The sequence below is a fragment of the Protopterus annectens genome, chromosome 16.part0, assembly GCF_019279795.1.
Source record: "Protopterus annectens isolate FY-2018-M chromosome 16.part0, PAN1.0, whole genome shotgun sequence".
NCBI classification, from domain to species: Eukaryota; Metazoa; Chordata; order Ceratodontiformes; family Protopteridae; genus Protopterus; species Protopterus annectens.
Genome location: NC_056750.1, coordinates 803786482 through 803809951, shown reverse-complemented (window position 1 = coordinate 803809951; position 23470 = coordinate 803786482). Strand labels below are relative to the sequence as shown.

The 23470-nt window shown below is 40.0% G+C and overlaps 1 protein-coding gene across 1 annotated transcript in view; it reads left to right on the top strand.

Annotated features, from left to right (window-relative positions):
• FKBP15 (FKBP prolyl isomerase family member 15) overlaps nucleotides 1–23470 on the top strand; it is a 1242294-nt gene that overhangs the window by 969501 nt on the left and 249323 nt on the right. Inside the window, exon 26 of the mRNA XM_044057970.1 lies at nucleotides 127–234. Coding sequence (XP_043913905.1) covers nucleotides 127–234 — 108 coding nt within the window. The remainder of the gene's footprint in view (nucleotides 1–126; nucleotides 235–23470) is intronic.

Genomic DNA, 23470 nt, shown 5'->3' with positions numbered 1-23470 from the left:
CCATTCTCCCAAGCTTCACGGTTGACATTTGTTTGTAGAGGTACAAGAACAGTTTGAAACTTTGGAGTAGCAGTATCTGAATGACAATATTCTCTACTTTTCTAAAAAAAATGTTTTATTCTGCAGGTGAAAAAGATAATGAATGGTGTGTTTCAGTCTCTGCGTAGCAAGTTCAATATGGAAGATTCCTACAGTGGCAAAGAAGTGTTGGGGGTCATTATGGCAACCATTAAGGTAATGAGCAGATGTTGTGTTTTGTAGTATTACTTCTCTATTCAGTAAGTAGCCTTGCCTTTTCACTTTTACTTGACTGTGTCCTCCTATCGCAGTGTAACTTGCATTCTTCATTACATGTGCTAAGAGAGTCCAAATTTTACCACTTTGTTATGTTGACTAAGTCCATGTGTTTCCTATTTAACACATTTCCCTTAATAAATATACCTAGGCCTGAAATGGTAACCATTGTTAATGCTTACATTAGAAAAGTTCTACAAGCTAGTCCCATGAGTTATTTCGGTGCATGTACATAGAGGCAGTGGCTTCCTTTTGTAATTAAAATAAAAATAATTTAAAAGTTGCATACCACCAAATAAATTAAATAATGTCTGTTTTTGTTTTAATAAATTAATTTGATAGTGCATGATTTTTAAATAATTTTATTTTATCTTGGAGTAATTGTTGGCCAATTTTTTTTTTGTTATTTTAAGTGACTGTTGCATTGATGTGTGTGTGTGTGTGTGTAAGTGGTAGGTAAATTTTTGCCAGGATACACTGTTCTGCTGTTTTATGATTATTTGCTTGCCATCAATATACTTATCTCTCAGCAAAAGCCTTTGCTAATGGAAAAAAAATAGCTAATGACTTTGCAAATGCTAAAAAGAATTACAATTTTCCATGCCTTTTTTGATTTTTTTTCTTTCCCTAGAAGACTATTTGCGTTAAGTCATTTTCTCTAACTCAGGCTAGCATGGCATGGCAGGTACATCCTCCTGGAGTATGTGGCTTGACATGGTCAGTATCTGCAGAAATGTCCCAGAGTAAAGGATGTGAAGATAATGCATCCTGTGGAAGACTTTCCATTTTATGCTGAGTCAGTACCCAAATCAGTGCACCATTCACCCCTGAGGACTTCATTAGCCAACAAACTACTTAGGGGGTAGCCATTCAGAACACAGTGGTCTACATACATTTTCTAGTTTTCTCTTCCCAGAGTCCTTTCCATTCATTTAGTAGCAGGTTTTCATCAGTCTGTATGCTAATGAGAGCACATATCCAAACCTGCAATGTCTATGAACTATGCAGTTTGGTGCAGTCTGAATGCCACACCCCTCACTTATTAAAATCGTCTGACTGGATTGGACTTTCTCAAATTAGCAAACATTGTCTTTTTAACTGGTTTTCTCTAGGATTTCTTTTTTCTTTTGAATGTAAGTCATTGTTGAATTTCAGGTTTTAAGTGAACTGTTGTTCTAACAAATATTTTATCAAAAGGAGTCTCCATGAAAGCAGTCACCCAAGACATTTTAAAATGTGCATTTACTGATTGTCAGACCCTTATAAGAGTGTTATATCAAAGTGAAGTTTAGATGGTTGAAAGTGCTTATCCAGTATGGACTCATGGATGGGTCAGTAAATGATTTCTCACCACACTTCGCTAATGCTTCTTGATATTTGTTTTTCATTTAATCAAGTCTTTGGCCTTGGAAGTCCAAAAAGATTGCACAAGCTACAGTAACTCATTAGTGCCTTTTGGTTACTCAAGTAGATGCTAGCTGCACTGCAAACATCCAAGGCTTGGAAGCCAGGAGTCCTGGAAGTAATTGTAGACCATGTTACAGTTATATCTGGAGCTTCAGCAGACTGGCTAGGATAGCCTGGGATATAGTCACCCTGGTAAAAAAAAAAATGCACTGTGACAAAGGGCGATACTGCCAGCACAGCTATCTGGAATTTTGTAAATATATGTCATTTGTGAATGTCAACATGATGCTTGTGTTACAAATGCATTAGAACTGTATATCATGTGTATATCAAACTACTGATATAGAAGTGTGTGCCGAAGGTTTTTGCTAAGTTCTGTTTGAAATGTAACTACAGTATGCCCTACTCGAATAGAACAGAAATGTACATGCATTATTGCAACTGTTTGAATATATTTTAACAGTGGAAACTGGAATACAGGAGATTAACCTCAGAAAAATAGCTGAAATTAAAGTACTTTATGGTGACGCAATAAAAGGTGGTATATTTCAGTTTTCATTGCAGCTGTAGACACAGTATCTCTGCTGAGAAGCTTTTTGTATTGTCTTCTGAGTGAACTAATTACTACCTCTGAAAGTACAAAGGAATGCAATTGTTTTGACTTCCAGCATCTGCCAAAGGTCCGAGGTCTGTATTTTCATAGGCAAACACTGCCAGCTTCCAGCAGTGGGGGGTTTCACCTGGGATAGAGTCAGATGACAAGAAGTTATGTCAATATTCATCGTGTTTCACTGTTGCAGTCATCACTGTAGGGTTCTTCCTGCCGGCAGGCAGCCCTCGGTCAGCCAGAATCCCAAAGTCTGGGTCTGGCGTCGGCTGTTCAGTCATGCTCCCTGACGTCAGAGCACCAGGAGTACAAAGCTGACAGCCGACGCCATGTTCTCCAGTCTTTCTTGCGGTCGGCTGACTCCTGATATTTTCTTCAGTCCGAAGACTGACTTCTTCTCAAAGCTAAGTACCCTGTTGGGGAAACTTTTTTGTTGCTCCAGTCCGATGTCAGAAAAAGTTAATAATTGTATTTCTTGTGGGAAGCAAATACCTCATAAGGATTTCCACTCTTATTGTATTCCTGGTTTAGGCTCTGACCACGACGTAGCTAGTTGTTGGTTTTGTGCTAGATTTAACCAGCGGAGGTACGAGTTTGCTTTTCACTACTTTGGCAGGCGATTTAATTATAAAATGTCGTCGGACACGCTTCCGACTACCGGAGTTCACAAACGACGCAAGGATAAGGACAGGCCTCCGAGGTCCAAATCAGACGATGGTTTACAAGCAGAGCCAGCTCCAGGTTCGGCCATCGTCAGTGAGGTGCTTTCGCAGCCCCTGTCGTCGGCCATTTCAGAACAGATTGCTGAAATGGACTCCCACGAGGAGCCAACTAGGCCTTTGAGTACTCTAGCTGCAGGACCTTCGAACAATGCTCCCTCGGATGGGTCCGGAGCCGCTGTGCAGTTACCGGCTTCCGAGGGGGTTTTCAAGCCTACACAGCTTCTGATAAAGGCAAAGACAAAGGTGAAGACTCCTTCTAAATCAAAGACACCAGCCCAGGCCTCTTCTGATCTGGGACCCAAATCTCAGAAACAGCTGCTTAAAATGGCAGAGGACTTACTAACCATGATTAGGGTTTCACATCCCCCTCCAGACAAAAGGCAAAGGCAAGAATTGGATTTTGATTCCTCTGATCAGGCATCTATTTCTACAGTGTCTTCCTCTGAACAGGAATATAATTTCCCTCCTTATAAGGATTCTGATGCTGAGGAATCCATTCCATCAGCTTCTCCCCCTGAGGATTTTTCTTTTGGGGAAACTTTACATGACATGAGGGAACATTTTCACTGGGAAGGACAGGAGTACTCTGAATCTAAGAGAAGGCTTAGGGATTTCCTTCTTCCCCAACATAGACCCCTGGCTATTTCTCCTATTTTGGATATTGTGGATGATGCCTTTTCTGAGGCTAATTTAACTCCTGACTTTTTTCCTCCAGTCCCTGCTAAGCCTGACAGATATTACAGGGTCACTGACTCCCACCAGTTCCTTTACAAAAATCTTGCTGCTGATCCAGAAACCATTTCTCAGGGTCCTAAGGGTGTTAAGGCCGCCTCTGCTAAAAACCCTATTCCGACAGATAAGGATTCCAGAGCTTTGGAGAGATGGGGCAAAAAAGTGTGCACTTCTGCTACTTTATCTATCAGGGCTTTAAATTGCCAATTTCATATGCTAAAATATCAGCAATTCTGGCTGTCTGTTATGAAACAAAAGCTAAGTACCATTTCTGCATGTGCAGATAATAAGGAATTACACGATTTGATGCATGCTACTGAGCAAGTGGGGAAGCATGGTTTACACTGTGGTTTTGATGCCTTGGAGGCTTCATGCAGGGCGGCTGCCACTGGCACAGTCATTATAAGGCATGCTTGGTTAAAGGAACAAAATTTACCTGATCAAGTGAAATCAAAGTTACTGGATGCTCCTGTTCAGCATAATGTTTTGTTTGGGTCTAAGGCTGAAGAGGTGATAAAGAAAATGGAGGATAAGGCAAAATCCATGCAAACGGTTAAGGATTTCTTACAAGTTCAGCCCCCTAGATTTAGCAGAAATTGGCCAACTAAAAATTGGTCCTTTCCCAGCTCGGACAGGCCTCAGAGGGGTAGATATAGGCGCTCCAGAGGGAGGACCCAAGCACAGACCTCTTACAGACCTAGACAGTGGAGTGCTTCTACCCCCAGGGGTGGAGAAGACAGACCTCAATCTTATAGAAAACAGGCTCAATGACTCCCCCTGCATGGCTCAAGGAACTTCTCTCCTGGAAGCCCCTCTAGGGGGAAAACTCTCTTTTTCAACAAAATTGGACTTACATAACCCAAGAGAAGTGGGTTCTGGATGTAGTTTCAAAAGGGTACAAATTCCACTTTCATACCATGCCAAGACCAAACGGATGGCCAGACCTACCAAAACAACAATGGGCAGAGGCATTAAACCAGGTGGGTTCCCTCATGGCTATGAGGGCCATAGAACTGGTTCCACAATCAGACGGGGCAAGGCTTTTACTCAAGGCTCTTTCTAGTTCCCAGAAAACAAAATTCATGGAGACCCATCCTGGATCTGTCAGTTTTAAATACTTTCCTGGAGATACCAAAGTTCAAGATGCTTACTCTGCAGCAGCTCCTGCCAATGTTGAGCAAAAATGCATGGATGGTGACATTGGATTTAAAGGAGGCTTACCTACACATCCCTATCGGACAGGAGTGCAGAAAATACCTCAGGTTCAAGGCCGGCTCGAAACATTACCAATTCTCTGCGCTGCCCTTTGACTTGTCTACTGCACCCAGGGTCTTCACCAAGTGCCTGGCACCAGTAGTAGCTTATTGCAGACTCCAGGGAATTCAAATTTACCCTTATCTGGACGACTGCCTTATTCAAGCAGACAGCAAGGATGTCTTACTCCAGCACCTGGAATTAGTTCAAAATCTACTCAAGTACCTGGGATTCACTGTGAACATAAAGTCAAATTTGACACCCACACAACAGATAACTTTTCTGGGTGCTCTTCTAAACACAACAACCCAGATGGCATTCCTGACATCCGAAAAACAACTACAGCTGGCTTCAACTTTCAAAACCTTGGCATTAATGTCTCAGCTAACTGCAAGGAAATTACTGCAGGCTCTGAGTTACATGGCCTCCTGCATCCTTCTCATACCAAATGCAAGACTACATATGAGAAAAATACAATGGTACCTAAAAAGTGTATGGTCCCAGCATTGCCACAGTCTAGACACACACAGATTGCGGTCTTGCTTTGCCTACAAAAGGAATTCCATTGGTGGACCATGGCATGTCTTCACAACAAAGGGAAAGCCTCCAGTCTGCCTCCAGCCAGCCAAGTGTTAACCACGGATGCCTTGGATTACGCATGGGGAGCCCACTTGCAGGGGAAAGGCCTGCAAGGTTATTGGACAGAGGATCAGAAGCACCTACATATCAATTTAAAAGAGATGTTAGCAGTACAGAATGCCCTCTTGGCTTTCAGGGATCTTCTACAGCCAGGACAACTGCTGATACGGACAGACAACACCACAGTTATGTGGTACATAAACAAGCAAGGGGGTTCACACTCCTACCCCCTTTGCAGACTAGCCATGACTCTATGGAACACAGCTCTAGCTTGCAAAATGGATCTACAAGCTCAGTTCCTGCCAGGGAAACAAAATATTCTGGCAGACAGCCTGAGCAGGAACCTGTCAGACCCACATGAGTGGATGCTAGACACCCAAATATTCAAGATGATTACAGAAGCCTGGGGCTGCCCGGACATAGATCTATTTGCATCCCCCCTCAACCACCAGTTACAGATTTTTTGCACAAGGACATTTCACAAACTAGCATGGAAAGTGGATGCTCTCTCATTCAGTTGGAGAAACCTCTCGGGGTATGCCTTTCCTCCACTACCTCTTCTTCCACGGGTGTTATTAAAGATCAAACAGGACAAACCCAAGATGATTTTACTGGCCCCAATTTGGCCTCATCAATTTTGGTACTCAACACTGATGAATCTATCCCAGGAGCCTCCTTGGATTCTACCTCCGATACCAAATCTTTTGTCCCAACACCAGGGCCAGGTTCTGCACTCTCATATCAAAACTCTCAGCCTAGCAGCCTGGCGAATTCAGGGTCTATGATTAATCCTACCCTTCCCAAACAGGTCATGGATGTCATCTTAGAAGCCAAATGGCCTATCACTAGAAAATTTTATGCAGGTAAATGGAAGAGATTTTGCACCTGGATGCATGCTCAGGATTCGGATCCTCTCATTCCTAATATCCCATTGATTTTACATTACCTGACAGACATGCTACATAAGGGTTTATCCTTCTCCTCCATAAAAATACATGCCTCTGCTATCTCTGCACATTACAATACAGACCCTCCAATCTTTTCGCATCCACTTCTGAAACAATATCTCAGAGGAGCAAAGAATTTAAGGCCCCCTAGGACACCACCCATACCTGCCTGGGACCTCAACTATGTTCTGGAAAAACACACTCTGCCTCCTTTTGAGCCTGCTGCCACATCTGACATTAAGTATTTATCATGGAAGACAGCTATCCTGCTGGCTTTGACTTCAGCCAGGAGAGTCTCGGAGTTGCAAGCTCTCATGGCTGTGGAACCTTATATTATTTTTCACCAAGATAGGGTGTCTTTAAGGACTAATCCTACTTTCATGCCTAAAGTGGTTTCCAAAGTGGCTTTAATTCGAACTATTCACCTGCCAACTTTTTTCACTAATCCACAAAATAAGGGGGAAAGGATCTTGCATTCCTTGGATGTACACAGGCAACTACATTTTTACCTGGACAGAACCAAGGATATCAGGAAAACAGAGCAACTGTTTGTTTCTTATGCAACAAATTCTCAAGGCAAAGCTATTTTAAAACAGACCATTTCTAAATGGATTGCTCATGGAATCAGATTTTGTTACTCTCATCATGGAAAGCAAATCCCAGGAAAAATTAGAACTCACTCTACCAGAGCTGCTGCTACTTCAGCTGCCTTTCTCAGGGGAGTACCTACCAAAGATATTTTGGAAGCTGCAACTTGGAGTTCAGTGCATACTTTCTCTAAGCACTATAATCTCCCTCTTTATTCTAAGTCTAGGGCAGGCTTTGCTTCTGCAGTCGTGCAGGGCCTTCTAGCCGCCCCTTCTACTCTATAACCACCACCCTTTATCTTAGCTTTGGGATTCAACCCCACAGTGATGACTGCAACAGTGAAACACGATGAACATAGTACAGTTGTGTACACTTACCATAAATGTAGATGTTAGAGTGTCTTCACTGTTGCAGTCTGGGTTACCCACCCTCCTGTCCCCTCTTACACTTTCATTACTGTGGTTTCTTACTTCACACTTCTGCTGAGGTGTATTTGCTACAGAGTATGGGGTTTGTTGTATGTTACATTTTTGTTTTACAATTAGCCTTCACTTTTGGGCACCTGACATCTGGGGCAAGAAAAACTGGAGAACATGGCGTCGGCTGTCAGCTTTGTACTCCTGGCACTCTGACATCAGGGAGCATGACTGAACAGCCGATGCCGGACCCAGACTTTGGGATTCTGGCCGACCGAGGGCTGCCTGCCGGCAGGAAGAATCCTACAGTAATGACTGCAACAGTGAAGACACACTAACATCTACATTTATGGTAAGTGTACACAACTGTGCTTTATGCAACCTGTCTCAGCAGTAATATTTGAGATATTAATTTGAGAACTCTCTTGGACTTGACAACAACAACAGGAACCATTCATGACACATCTGTCTTGCTCCAGTGAAGTAAGTTACTAGGGAATAGTATAATTCTCTTAGATATAGTCAGGAATATAGCAAAGTTTAGTTTAGATATTTTACTTTGAGACTGTCCTGCAATGTTGTGTTAAATATTTCCTGTGGTTTTGAACTCTGATGCCACTGTGAACACATGCTATTTTCTTGTTTTTTATTATTTATTAAATATATGTAAACCTTTCATTGTGGCTGATCTGTATAGAGATATTTAAATTTTGAGAGTACTTGCATATTTATTTGGTGACACTGTGTGAGCCACTCCTAATGGCCTTGCTGTTGGTCAAACTACCATTTGTGTTAATATTAATAGTGCACAGTAAGATTGGACACTCTTTGTTAAGGGCCTTAAAGTAGCTGATAAGGAGTTGGCTGGTGGCAGTGATGGGCAAAAAGGGGGCATAGCTAGTAAACCTGTGCAGTGTTTCCCAGGTGTGTGTTTGTGTGCGTGTAAGTCAAACCTCAGAGTGTGTGTGTGTGTGTGTGTGTCAGTTACTTGGGTGGGGACACGCAGCACTGGTTGGACAAAGAGGGTGCTAGACGTCTTGGCTTGGCCACTCAGCTGAGATCTCAACTCTGTAGCTGTGCAATTGGGGAGTCTTACTGGGGATCTGGAGAAAGAGTGAGAAACCAGCCCTGTACTGACTGTGGTCTCTGTGCTCTGAAGGGAAATTGCACTTGATGAAGAGCTGCATCTGGAAATACTGCATGTATACTTGTCATCCTCCCAATATGTCGCCCACTGTTGCCAGTGGTGAAGATTGAGGCTCCTTGATTACTGGGTCGTCACATTATTGGTGGAAGTGGTGGGATCACCACATCACATATTGGGATTCAGTGCTATGGATATTGTACTCCTGTTGTCTTTAAACAGTGGCCACTAAAGAAGATGTTTGTACTCTCAAGCAGCCACATAGTAGACATTCAGAGTTTCATATTACAGTAGTTTTGTTTATTTTTTGTTAGCCTCGTTAGTCATTGAGTGCATGCCAACCTGACTTAAGCGGAAATGATTGCAGATGCAGTCACAGCTGCATCACAGACCAGCAACCAGGAGGACAACCAGACTGGCCTTGGGGATGTACAACTCTCAGAAAATGGACAGTTCAGCCTTTCCACAGAGGACTTAAAAAATCTGTCTGGAGACTTGAACTGGAGGCCAAACGGTTAGAACTAGAATCAGCAGAGAAACTGTGGCGATTAGAGGCTGAAGAAAATGAGAAACTCTGGCAGGAGAAACAAATTGAATTAGAAGCAGAAGACAGACATCTGGAAGCTGAAGAAAATGAGAGGCAGAGACATGAAAAGTAGATGCTGACTCTTCACCAGGGTCATGGAGGTAATGGGGAAGGGAATAACCGAACCCAAATAGCAATAAAGGTCACCAAATTTCTTCCACAATTTACAGAGGGTGATAATTTTGATAGTTATATTCATAGGTTTGAAAGGGTATGTAAACAGTGTAATGTTGACCCAGGGCTCTGGGGATGGTTACTACCCTCTTATTCCATGGTAAAGCTGTAACTGCTATTTCTAAATTGTCTGATACTGATTGCTTAAATTATAATTCCCTCAGAAATATGAGGGATGTTGCGAAGCGAGCTTAAACAGTCTCAGAAATGAACCTGTCACAAAATGCAAGTGATTCACAAATGTTAAGACTCCACAGATTTATTGTTCCAGAAACAAACTTTGGATAAGCGCTTTCACTACAAATAGCTTCATCAGATCCTTTTCATAGTAACTAAAGCAGGACCTTACACATATATAGCAAATAAACCAATTAAAACAATTAAACAATTAACATCATTATAATTAAAGAAAAGTATTGTATTTAAAGTGATATGTTTAAAAAAGCGCATAAATTTATCCTCGGCACTTTTAAAAATATTACATAGAATAATTTAACAAACTTGATAAAAACTATACTTATAAAATATATGTATAGTAACTATACAAAAATATATATGCTAAAACAATTGTACTCAGTAGGTACAATGTATAGATATGCATGTCTAAGTATTACATATATGCATATAGTCTTGTATGTATTATGCATGCAAACTTAGATATTACTATATTATGTATAAGGCATGAAAGTCATTTCACATTCCTCCGCTGTCTTAATTTGGGTTTTATGGAGGCTATTTCACTGAGCCCAGACCCTTTATCAGCTCTTAACATAACTATCCATTCACTTTCCTTACTTTCTGTGAGGTTCCTGATATCTCCACCCCTATTACTGGGAGTCACAACCTCAAGAATTCTAAACAAAAAACTGTGTGATTCCCCAAATAATGTTATGTGCTTGGCCAATGCATTGTGGCTCGATCTTTTCCTGATGTGATATAAATGCTCACGTATCCTGTCTCTGAAGGTGCGATTGTCTTACCCACATAAAAGACAGGCATACCTGGCATACTGCTAAATACACCACATTGATGCTCATACAATCAGCATCTGCATTGGTTCTAAATATAGTTTTTAAATCAGGGTGAAAAAAAGTTGTATTAGTGTCTATGAAGGAGCAGAAATTACAATGGCCACAAGGCTTGGTATGTCCATATCCCCTAGCTTCAATTTCAGATTTAGTGGAACATAATATTCTCTTCAAGTTCTTCTTATTCCTGAATAAAAAACGTGGCCTATCACCCACTATCTCTTTCAGGTCACTGTCAATCTGCAGGATATCCCAATGTTTTGTGGTAATCCCCCTTATTTCAAGATAATCCGAACAGAAGGGTGTTGTAAATTTGACATATCTATCAAAGTTATTCTGTTTAGTTATCCCATTAATACTATGGGGTCCAAAATAAGGTGTAGCTATAGATGAACGTAATTCATTGGCTTCTGCCAGATGTACCATTATTTCATTTGTATGGTATCCTCTATCAACCTTCCCTTCAGGTCATCCATTTCTGACATAAAACCTTCATCAGTGGGATTCAACCTGGAAGCTCTGATTGCTTGACCTTTCATAACATTCTTGAAAACAAAAGGTGGGTGCATACTCGATCTCAGGAGTACAGAATTACTGTAACAAGCTTTGCGGTATACACCAGTATTTATAAAACCATTAGCTAGTCTCTCCACAAATATATCCAAAAATTCTGTTTTATGAGTAGAAAATTGCATTGTGAATTTGAAGCAATTTGTCAAGTTATTCATTACAAGGAACATTGATTCTAGTTCATCTATACTCCCATTCCAAAGAATAAACAAATCATCGACAAAACGTCGATAAAAAACAACATGCTTTCTAAATAGGGTTTCAGAAAAGAGAACATGTTCTTCCCAATGGGCTAAAACCATATTGGCGTAGTTATTGGCACAAGGCGTGCCCATTGCTACGCCATCTAGTTGTCTGTGACATCCTTGAACATAAATAAATTATTCTCCAAAACAAGTTCTAAGAAATGAACTATAAGGTCTATGGATACTCTGGTATAATCACTGTTCTTTTAAATAATCAGTTAAATAAGCAAGTCCTAGGTTGTTGGGAATAACCGTAAATAATGATTGTACATCAAAGGTGGCAAACAAAAATGTATCAGTGCTGTCAAATTGCTTGATGTTCTCATATAACTCAACTAGAAACTGTTTTGAGTCTTTTAATACAAATTTATTGTTGTTCAATACCCTTCTTAGATATTTCTCCGTATAAACGGATAAATGCTCAGTAACCCACCCACGGCCTGAAACTATTGGTCTCATGGGTGGGTTATGAGCGTCCTTGTGTATTTTAGGTAGACCATTTATAATGGGAATCACAGGTATTTTAATGACTACATAATCATATAGATCTTTATCTATTAGTCTGCTCTTATGGATATCAAGTAAAGTATCCTTGACTTATCTAATTATATCCTGTACTGCCTCTGTAGAAATGGGTTCATAATAGATGTCATTAAGCATGCACTCCATAGACGTCTTATAACTCTGTGTCCATCACAACTACTCAACCACCCTTGTCGGCAGGTCTGATGGTGATGGTTGTATCATTCTGTAGTTTCATGAGACTAATTCTTTCCTTGCATGTCAGATTGTCCTTCATTCTAGCCCCATTTTTGGTGTTGTCATTACCATGATATTTATGTATCTCATCCTCTGTTAATTTCGAGAATGCCTCTATGAGTGGGTGTTTGTATGGGTACAAAATCACTTAGGTTTTTAAAAGGAAACTCTCTTGTGTTATCTGTCCCATTATTCTCTCCTTTATACAAATACTTCAACATTACATTCCTACAGAATATTTTTAAATCTATAACAGTGTCAGCCAGTCTACTCTTGCTCCTAGGTATAAAGTTAAGTCCTTTACTCAATAAATAAACTTTTAGTTGATATTGAACTTTTTATCAGGAAAAAGAATTTGCAGCTAATTTTTAAACAGACTGACACAGGCTTCAACACAGAACTAAAAAGAAAAAGTTTGTACAATCCACCCATTCACCCACAACTAAAGAATTTTGAAAATAAGGTGGAGTGAGAAATCAAAATAGGATTACTTCATCAAAAAACACATTCTAATTTAACGCAAGCTGAGAACCTTGTTCTCAAGGAAGTCTGCAACAACAAAAATCTAAGGGTCATGAAACCAGACAAGGGTGGGGGCATGGTGCTAATGGACACAATAGTCTATGAAGGGAAGATGATGGATATACTAAGTGACACTGACAAGTATACTAGAGCCTCCATTAATGAAATCAACATAGCCAACCAAAGAATTCACAACATTTTATATGACATGTTGTTAGAAGGCTCCATAGACAAAGACACTTTTCATTACTTGTCAGTAGAAAAGCCCAAAGTCCCATGTATATTTGGAATTCCCAAAGTACATAAAAACAACTTGGACCCCCCTCTAAGACCCATTGTCTCTGCTGATGGTTCAGTTACAGCACCCCTAGCAAAATATGTTGATTCTAAGACTAAAGGTATACTGGATTTCAACACAGCTGTTTTTAAAGACTCTTGGGATTTTTTAAGAAGGTTAAGAAAAGAATTATACTCAGACAATGTAACTTTTGCCACAATGGATGTTATTGATCTATTCACGAGTATCCCGCATGACATAGGTATGTCATGGTTTGAGGAGATCTTAGTGCATAGTAAAAAGTTGAATCAAATTGAGTTCAGAAATGTTTTGATGTTTATGGAGATTATATTAAAAAACAATTTCATGTATTTTCAAGGAGAATATTTCAGGCAAGTTAGGGGTGTGGCGATGGGTGCCCATTGTGCCACCATATATGCCAACACTATTATGACATATTGGGAGATGAAATTTCTTCAGACATCACCTTACTTTGGTAATTGTGTACTATATTCCAGATTTCTGGATGACTTATGTTTCATTTGGAACGGTAATGCAGAAAGTTTTAATAACTTTAAACAATACTTGAACACCACATCTAGTTTTTTAAAATTTACAGCTGATTACAATGAAAATGAAGTTCATTTTTTAGATGTAAAAATCAGAAAAAGTAATGGCAATTTCACCTCTAGCATATATAGGAAAGAAACATTCTCAAATTCCTACTTGCACTTTTCCAGTTGTCACCCCTTTCATCAAAAGAAAGGGGTTGTCAAAGGACAACTGGTACGTGCAAGTCGTATGACTTCTGACAACTCAACATTTCTTGAAGAAGTAGAATTCCTAAGGGAATTGTTTTACAAAAGGGCATATCCACCTGACCTTTTTAACTCAGTTCTAGCAGAAGTGTTAGAAAACAGAAATGATAGGTTTGCACCAATTCTGGGTAAACCAGAAACTGAAAAGAATTCAAACAAGACAAACACCTCTTCTGGTGAATATGACCCGGGCTTAATATCCACATTTGATGGGAATTCAAACTTTATTAGAAAGATCTTTCAGAGGGAATGGAAAACCTTTTCAAAAATTTCTGACCTAGAAGGTATCTTTGACAATGAACTCACTTGTACATACAGAAAGGGGAAAACCATTAAAAATATTGTGGAGAACAGGTCTTTGGTGAACAACCAGAATTTATTAACAAAGAAAAAAGGTTTATTTAAATGTGGGAGGTGCAAGTATTGTGCATATCTAAAATGTAGTGAATATATATTCTTGAAAGCTAGAAAAAAGAAATTGTACTTGAACACATTTGCAAACTGCGACACGAAGGGCATTATTTATATTGCCACATGCACGAAATGTGAGTCATTTTACATAGGCAAAAGCGAGAGAAAGCTTAAACAAAGGATATATGAGCACTTATATGATATGAAGGTAAAAAAAGACACTAACGCACTTTACAAACACTCACTGAAATGTTGTACCCAAAGTTTTGAGTTTTTTGTACTAGATGTGATACCTGTTAATCCCAGAGGTGGCATGTGGGAAACACAGATAGAATATAGAGAACTGTACTGGCAAGTGATTTTAGACGCTGGAAAAAGTCCAGGACTCAATGAGATGCTTTCCCTTAAACCAGTACTAAAACTAAGAGCTGCAAAACTATAGTTGAACCTATTATGTTTATCAAAATTGCTAAAAATTAACTATCAAACACTAAATATTTATTTACAATATTTATTAAACAATATTTATTAATGAAACCAATTTTATCATCATTAATTTACTTATACAAATTTTATTAGTTATTTTATCAACATTTTAAGCATTTTAAGTATTGAAACACATAAATTTTATGGATTTGTTACTCGTGATTTGACCACTAGATGGAGCCATTATTTTTAGAATGGTTTCTCTCCCATGTTTATTATGATTTTATTTTACCTTACTTATTATGCATTAAGACTGCATACACTTCATTACATTCACTATGCAAAGAAAACATACCTTATGACCATTTAGTTGTTTTGTATCAAAAAGTCACTACTTACATATCAATTCATATTACACTGAATTTTATGTAACTCATGCTGTTCAATTGTCTAAATTAGTTGTATTTATTGAACAATTGAATGATTGCTTCTTTTGGAGGGAAACTGTGGGATATATAAGCAGTTCTATATTTTAATTGTATGTATATTGATAAAGTAGACGACGAAAACGTTGTGAGAGCGTTCTATTGTTTTTCTTGTTGTATCTTGTGGATCATTTAATAAATTGTTGACTTCGCACCCAAAGGACTGGATTTATATGCGCTTGTGGACTGTGCCGCTCTGCTTTGGTTTTAGTTTACTTTGGCGCCACTTGCTCCTATTTTCATTTTTTTGGTCATACTTTACTTGATATCCATAAGAGCAGACTAATAGATAAAGATCTATATGATTATCTAGTCATTAAAATACCTGTGATTCCCATTATAAATGGTCTACCTAAAATACACAAGGATGCTCATAACCCACCCATGAGACCAATAGTTTCAGGCCGTGGGTGGGTTACTGAGCATTTATCCGTTTATACGGAGAAATAGCTAAGAAGGGTATTGAACAACAATAAATTTGTATTAAAAGACTCAAAACAGTTTCTAATTGAGTTATATGAGAACATCAAGCAATTTGACAGCACTGATACATTTTTGTTTGCCACCTTTGATGTACAATCATTATTTACGGTTATTCCCAACAACCTAGGACTTGCTTATATAACTGATTATTTAAAAGAACACAGTGATTATACCACAGTATCCATAGACCTTTATAGTTCATTTCTTAGAACTTGTTTTGGAGAATAATTTATTTATGTTCAAGGATGTCACATACAGACAACTAGATGGCGTAGCAATGGGCACGCCTTGTGCCAATAGCTATGCCAATATGGTTTTAGCCCATTGGGAAGAACATGTTCTCTTTTCTGAAACCCTATTTAGAAAGCATGTTGTTTTTTATCGACGTTTTGTCGATGGTTTGTTTATTCTTTGGAATGGGAGTATAGATGAACAAGAATCAATGTTCCTTGTAATGAATAACTTGACAAATTGCTTCAAATTCACAATGCAATTTTCTACTCATAAAACAGAATTTTTGGATATATTTGTGGAGAGACTAGCTAATGGTTTTATAAATACTGGTAGCTTGTTACAGTAATTCTTTACTCCTGAGATCGAGTATGCACCCACCTTTTGTTTTCAAGAATGTTATGAAAGGTCAAGCAATCAGAGCTTCCAGGTTGAATCCCACTGATGGAGGTTTTATGTCAGAAATGGATGATGTGAAGGGAAGGTTGATAGCTAGAGGATACCATACAAATGAAATAATGGTACATTTGGCAGAAGCCAATGAATTACGTTCATGTATAGCTACACCTTATTTTGGACCCCATAGTATTAATGGGATAACTAAAGAGAATAACTTTGATAGACATGTCAAATTTACAACACCCTTCTGTTCGGATTATCTTGAAATAAGGGGGATTATCACAAAACATTGGGATATCCTGCAGGTTGACAGTGACCTGAAAGAGATAGTGGGTGATAGGCCACGTTTTTTATTCAGGAATAAGAAGAACTTGAAGAGAATATTATGTTCCACTAAATCTGAAATTGGAGCTAGGGGATATGGACATACCAAGCCTTGTGGCCATTGTAATTTCTGCTCCTTCATAGACTCTAATACAACTTTTTTTCACCCTGATTTAAAAACTATATTTAGAACCAATGCAGATGCTGATTGTATGAGCATCAATGTGGTGTATTTAGCAGTATGCCAGGTATGCCTGTCTTTTTATGTGGGTAAGACGAATCGTACCTTCAGCGACGGGATACATGAGCATTTATATCACATCAGGAAAAGATCGAGCTACAGTGCATTGGCCAAGCACATAACATTATTTGGGGAATCACACAGTTTTTTGTTTAGAATTCTTGAGGTTGTGACTCCCAGTAATAGGGGTGGAGATATCAGGAACCTCACAGAAAGTAAGGAAAGTGAATGGATAGTTATGTTAAGAGCTGATAAAGGGTCTGGGCTCAGTGAAATAGCCTCCATAAAACCCAAATTAAGACAGCGGAGGAATGTGAAATGACTTTCATGCCTTATACATAATATAGTAATATCTAAGTTTGCATGCATAATACATACAAGACTATATGCATATATGTAATACTTAGACATGCATATCTATACATTGTACCTACTGAGTACAATTGTTTTAGCATATATATTTTTGTATAGTTACTATACATATATTTTATAAGTATAGTTTTTATCAAGTTTGTTAAATTATTCTATGTAATATTTTTAAAAGTGCAGAGGATAAATTTATGCGCTTTTTTAAACATATCACTTTAAATACAATGCTTTTCTTTAATTATAATGATGTTAATTGTTTAATTGTTTTAATTGGTTTATTTGCTATATATGTGTAAGGTCCTGCTTTAGTTACTATGAAAAGGATCTGATGAAGCTATTTGTAGTGAAAGTGCTTATCCAAAGTTTGTTTCTGGAACAATAAATCTGTGGAGTCTTAACATTTGTGGATCGCTTGCATTTTGTGACAGGTTCATTTCTGAGACTGTTTAAGCTCGCTTCGCAACATCCCTCATATTTCTGAGTGCTTTATTTATTACTTATTGGGACAGTTGCGTTTACCAGATTCAACGGTGGTATATTTTCCTTGTGTTAAATTATAATACAGTTAAAAATTGTTTATTACAGTGTTTTAAGTTAACACCTGAAGCTTATAGAAAAAAGTTTTGTGAGAATAGGCACAAGGCAAATGAAAGTGAGTGCGAATATATTGGTAAACTAAGCACTTATTTTCATAGGTGGGTGAATAGGTGTCAGGCTACCACTTTTGAAGGGCTGGCAGACCTTTTGGTGAGGGAACAAGCCCTTAACACTGTCCCTGAGGACATGAGAGTCTGATCGACAGGAAATGCAATACCATAGATTGCGTTGGGGGGGAAGGAGACCTCTGCCTAGGAAGCAGGGCATCACTGCACAGGAAAGGGATATCCAGTGCTGCTCATGGGTCTAAGGAAACCCATGTTGGCAGCCTAAACCACCCCAGCAGAGTCCACCAGTAATAGGGGAAGAAACTAGTTTAGCTACACGGCCAAGATCAAATTCTGCTGGAGAAGCATTATTCTCCTGCACTATAGCCAAACTCTGGAACTCCCTCCCATCCTTAATTACCTCTGTAACTTCTTGCATCCACTTTAAAGCCTTACTAAAATCACACTTCAAAATTTGCCAGATATGCCCTTGCAACCCCCCTCTAATACCATCCACTCCCCCCACCCACTACCTCTCTCAGCCCCCTATCAACAACCTACGTTTAGCAAGCTTGGCTACTCATGTTCCCAGCTACCTACCACATAATACTAACTTTTTGTAGCAACAACTGCTAATGGTTGTTATGTACCTCAAAAACAGATTGTATCAATTGTTCACTGATGAATCTCAATGTAACCATGTTTAGTATATGTCACCATATTTTAAAATTGTACTATGTTCTACATCTGTTCTACATCTGTTTTCTTCTTGTCTTGCGTCCTTAACTGGACTAATGTCTATATTTAAATGCTATGTTTTTTAACTGTATAATGCAAATAATACTTAATGTGGAGCTTTTCTCCCAGGGCCTCCGCTGAAAACGGACCTGTGTCCAGTCGGAGTCTCCCAGTCAACAAATGTAAATAAATAAATAAATAAATGTTTTAAATGCAGCCGGTGGGGCCATGTAGCATGTAGATGTCCATGGAGGCAAGGTGGGGAACAAAAGGTGGGAGAGCCAGTAAATGGGAATGACAGATTGCCAGAAGTAAGTTGTCTGGAGGCAACAAGGGTACTAGACTACCACAAGATGTTATGTCCTATCTTAGTAGATGGGGAAACAGGCCACTGCTAATAGAGACGCGCAGCCTCTGACCTAACCATTGTGAAGCCTGCAATGGTTAAAGAGGAGCAGTACTTGCTTGGGCAGTCTACTCCAGTCAGAGCTTTAGAAGAGACCCCATTCTAAATGCCTTTAGCTAGGGTTCACCTTGACTGGGAGGATGGAAAAGGAAGCAAGCAAGTAGGTGTGCTTGAGACTATCCCTGCAGATGTTCTGATAGGGAATGATTTTGATAATGCAGTACCTTGTCTGCATGCAGTTACATACAGTCAGGCTTGGAGACAAGCAAGTAGGTCTGGTAGCCTGGGGGGGGGGGGACCCAGAGAGACTGCACACTTGAAGCCAGGACTGGTAAGGTGGCTACTTCAGGGAGGGAGCTACCCTGTAGCAGTGAGACTGAAGGTGAGCCACAACTGCTTGTGGGTACTGATGTTCCCTTGGACAGAGTAATGCAAGGGCAGAGGTGAGTGGTAGTACCCAGGCTGACAGTGAGGCACCGCTGTCAGAGGATACCAGACTTCCTGTGGAAGTGGATTTGGGAAGGGTTATAAAGAGAGACTTCAGACAGGCTCAGCTCTGAGACCCTATACTACAAGGCTTCAGGGAGGTAGCCAGGGAGGCACCAGATTGTCAAGGAAAAGGGAATCTGTATACCGGGATAAAAGGTTACTGTATAGAGTGTGGACCCCTGAGGGAGGTCTTGAGGGTGAGAGAATACAGCAGTTGGTAGTGCCCAGAGTCTACCATCTGGCACTTCTAGCCATAGCTCATGACATTCCCATCCCAAGTCATATGGGCATAAAACATAGAGAGACGTATTATGCAGAACTTTTATTGGCCTGGAATTTCCAGGGATGTAACAGGATACTGCAGGACCTGTGAGCAGTAGCAGAAGGGTAGGCAGGCTGGAGACAAGGTACAAGTTCCTCTGTCTTTGGCTGTGAGTGGCCTCTGAGTACCCCAAGTTCCACAGGGAAGAAATATATCCTGGTGATAGTTACCAGATACCCTGAGGCAGTGGCGCTGTCCTCCATTGAGGCAGAAAAGGTGTCAAATGCTTTATTAGAGATTTTCAGCAGGGTAGGTGTCCCAAAAGAAATGCTGAATGACAGAGGTGCCAATTTTATGTCTAACCTGCTGGCTTGTCTGTGGAAGCACTGTGGGGTGAAGCAGCTAAAGACCCTCTTCCCCCCCCTTTACTATCCCCAGACTAATAGTCTTGTGGTGAGGTTAAACTCCAGACTAAAGACCATGCTATGGGCATTTTCAGACCAGTTTAAGAGGGAGTGGGACAGATATTTGTCCCATCTGTTTGTTTACAGAGAGGTGCCCCAGAAATCCACTGTTTTTTTACCCTTTGAGTTGTATGGGCATAGGGTGAGGAGACCTGTAGATTTGATTTGTGATGAGTGGGAGCTTGAGAGTGAATCCCACAAGGAGCCTGTTGTGGCATATGTCCTAAACCTCAGGGCAAGGCCCATGGAGTTCATGGGCTTGGCCCAGGGGAACCTGGCAGGAGCCCAAGAGCAGAAAAAAGTCTGGTGTGACAAGAATGCTCGAGCTAGAGAGAGTATGATGTGGGGCAGCAGGTTATGGTTCTCATTCCTGTCAGACACAAGCTGCAGGCAGCTTGGGAGGGACCCTTCAAAGTGGTAAGGAAGGTCAGTGATAACTACATTGAAGAACTGCTAGGCAGGAGGCAGGGGAACAAACTGTACCATGTTAACATGATGAAGCCATACCATAACAGGGAGGCCTTGGTACTACGTATTTGCAGTAGGAGGCAGGAGGAGTCTGAGGGGGATCTATGGCTACAGGAAGCCATGTTAGCAAAATCCCAAATTACTATTGTGGAGCCTAAGATTGCAGGCATATATGATATGACAGTGTAACACTGTATTGGGGTCAGCAATGCCAAAGCAACTGGGATCAAGAGACAGGGTATGGGGTAATGTATTCTCACACAGGCTCATCCCTGTCCAGCAACATTTCCCAAGGGCACTTGAAAAACTAGCTCGAGTCTTTGAGTGGAGAAGTGTGACAAAGGGGGATATTGCCAGCACAAGCTGTCGGGAATTTTGTAAATAATTATATGTCATTTATGAATATCAACATGATTTATATAAGATGCTTGTGGTACAAAAGTATTAGAACTGTGTGTCATGTGTATATCAAACTGCTGGTGCAGAAGTGTATGTCAAAAAGGTTTTTGCAAAGTGCTTAAAATGTAACCACAGTATGCCCTACTGGAATAGAACAGAAATGTACATGCGCCATTGTAACTGTTTAAATGTGTATATTTTAACAGTGGAAGCTGGAATACAGGAGGTTAACTTCAGAAAAATATGTGAAGTCATGTCTATTGTAATTTGTGTGTATACTGATCATGTTTAAATGTATCTGTAATTATTTTTCTGTGCGGAGCTTTTCTCCCCGAGCCTTTGCTGAAAAAGGGCCTTTTCGGCTCAGTCAGACACCCCCGATTATCAAATGTAAAATAAAAAAATAAATAAATACTTTGTGGCTGCGCAATAAAAAATGGTATCTTTCAGTTTTCATTGCAGCTACAGACCGTGTCTGTGCCGAGAAGCTTTTTGCATTGTCTTCAGAGTGAACTAATTACCACCTCTGAAAGTATGAAGGAATGCAATTGTTTTATGACTTCCAGCATGTGCCAAAGATCTGAGGTCTGTATTTTCACAGGTAGATGCTAAATACTGCCAGCTTCCACCAGTGAGGGTTTCACCTGGGATAGAGTCGGATGACAAGAAATTGTCATTCTGTAAGCTATCCCAGCAGTAATATTTGAGATATTAATTTGTGACCTCTCCGAGAGAGAGAGCATTCTGTATTCTGTCTTGGACCTGACGACAACAGGAACCATTCACTACACATCTGTCTTGCACTGATGAAGTACGTTACTAGGGAATAGTGTAATTCTCTTAGATATAGTCAGGAATATCGCAAAGCTTAGTTTAGATATTTTTCTTTCTTTGAGACTGTTCTGCAATGTTTTAAATATTTCCTGTGGTTTTGAACTCTGTCACTGTGAATATATACTGAGTATTTTCTTGTTCTTTTATTGTTTATTAAATATATTTAAACCTTTCATTGTGGCTGATCTGTCTAGAGATGTTTAAGTTTTGAGAGTGCTTGCATATTTATTTGGTGACACTGTGGGCTACTCCTAATAGCCTTGCTCTTGGTCAAACTACCGTTTGTATTAATATTAATATTGAACAGTAAGATTGGACACCCTTTGTTAAGGGCCTTAGATTAGCAGATGAGTTGGCTGGTGGCAGTGATAACTACTTTCATAGTCTGGGCAAAAGGGGGCATAGCTAGTGTACCTGTGCCAGCATTTCTCATGTGTGTGTGTGTGTAAATCAAACTTCAAAGAATGTGCATGTCAGCTATGTGGGCAGGGACACGAAGCACAGGTTGGACAGAGAGGGTGCTGGAGGGCTTGGCTTGGCCACTCAGCTGAGATCTCAACTCTATAGCTGTGCCAGTGGGGAGTCTTATTGGGGTTCTTGAGATAGAGGGAGAAACTAGCCATGGTCTGACTGTGGTCTCTATGCTCTTAAAGAGTAATTGTACTAGCTTGAGAGAGCTGCATCTGGAAGTACTGTGTGTGTAACTTGTCATCCTCCCAATGTACATCCCCCACTATTGCCAGTGGTGAGGACTGAGGCTCCTTGATTACTGGTCCAGTGGTGGGTTGTCACTTGCACCTTGAAGCATTTTTCATGCGCTCTACCTGTAGCTCTTTGACAGACTAGGTGAACAAGTCCACAGCAGCCCCCCATGAATGGGAGACATAATCCAAAATTTTCCAGTCTGACACCTGAAAGTAGGGGGTCCAAGAGATGCATCTGTTCGCTTCACCTTTCAGTTACTAGTCCAGCAAATGTTGATTGTGATATTCATGCAGGAATACGTGGGCAGTGATTACTTTTTCAGCCCATTAAAACTGTATATCCTTGTTCCACCTACTCTCAAGGGTCTTTCTGAAGGCAAGAGAAGAGCGAGTAAATCCCTTCTTAATTTAACCCCCTTTTGACCAAGGCAACCTTGGTTTTCTCAGCTAGTGCAGTATTTCAAAAAGGAACTGCTTAGCCTCCCAACTTCTTAACGATGGTTAGCCCAGCACAAGGAAAGTTAGTATTATTTTATTGTTGAACATCCTGTGGTACCTATAATACAGGGTCTTCCTAAAATTCACAAAACCCTCCTGGAACTACCAATGAGACCCATTGTGTAAGGGAGGGGCTCGTCTACGGAAACACTATCTACGTAGATCGACACCTGAAACCTGTCCTGAGGAGAAATTCTATTATTTTGTTAGATACAGAAAATTTCTTGAGAGATCTATATTCATTCATTAGTACGTATGTGAGTGATGATAGGCTGCTGCTCATTACTGTGGATGTGCAGTCATCATTTACTGTTATTCCCAACCAGGTGGGGGTTGAATATTTTAAGGAATACCTGTTGGATGATGGGCTGTACAATGGGCGATGTGTTGATTTTTTTATCTCTTCCAGTGGAGCTCATTTTGGAAAATAACTTATTTTTGTTTGAAGGCACACTGTACAAGCAGT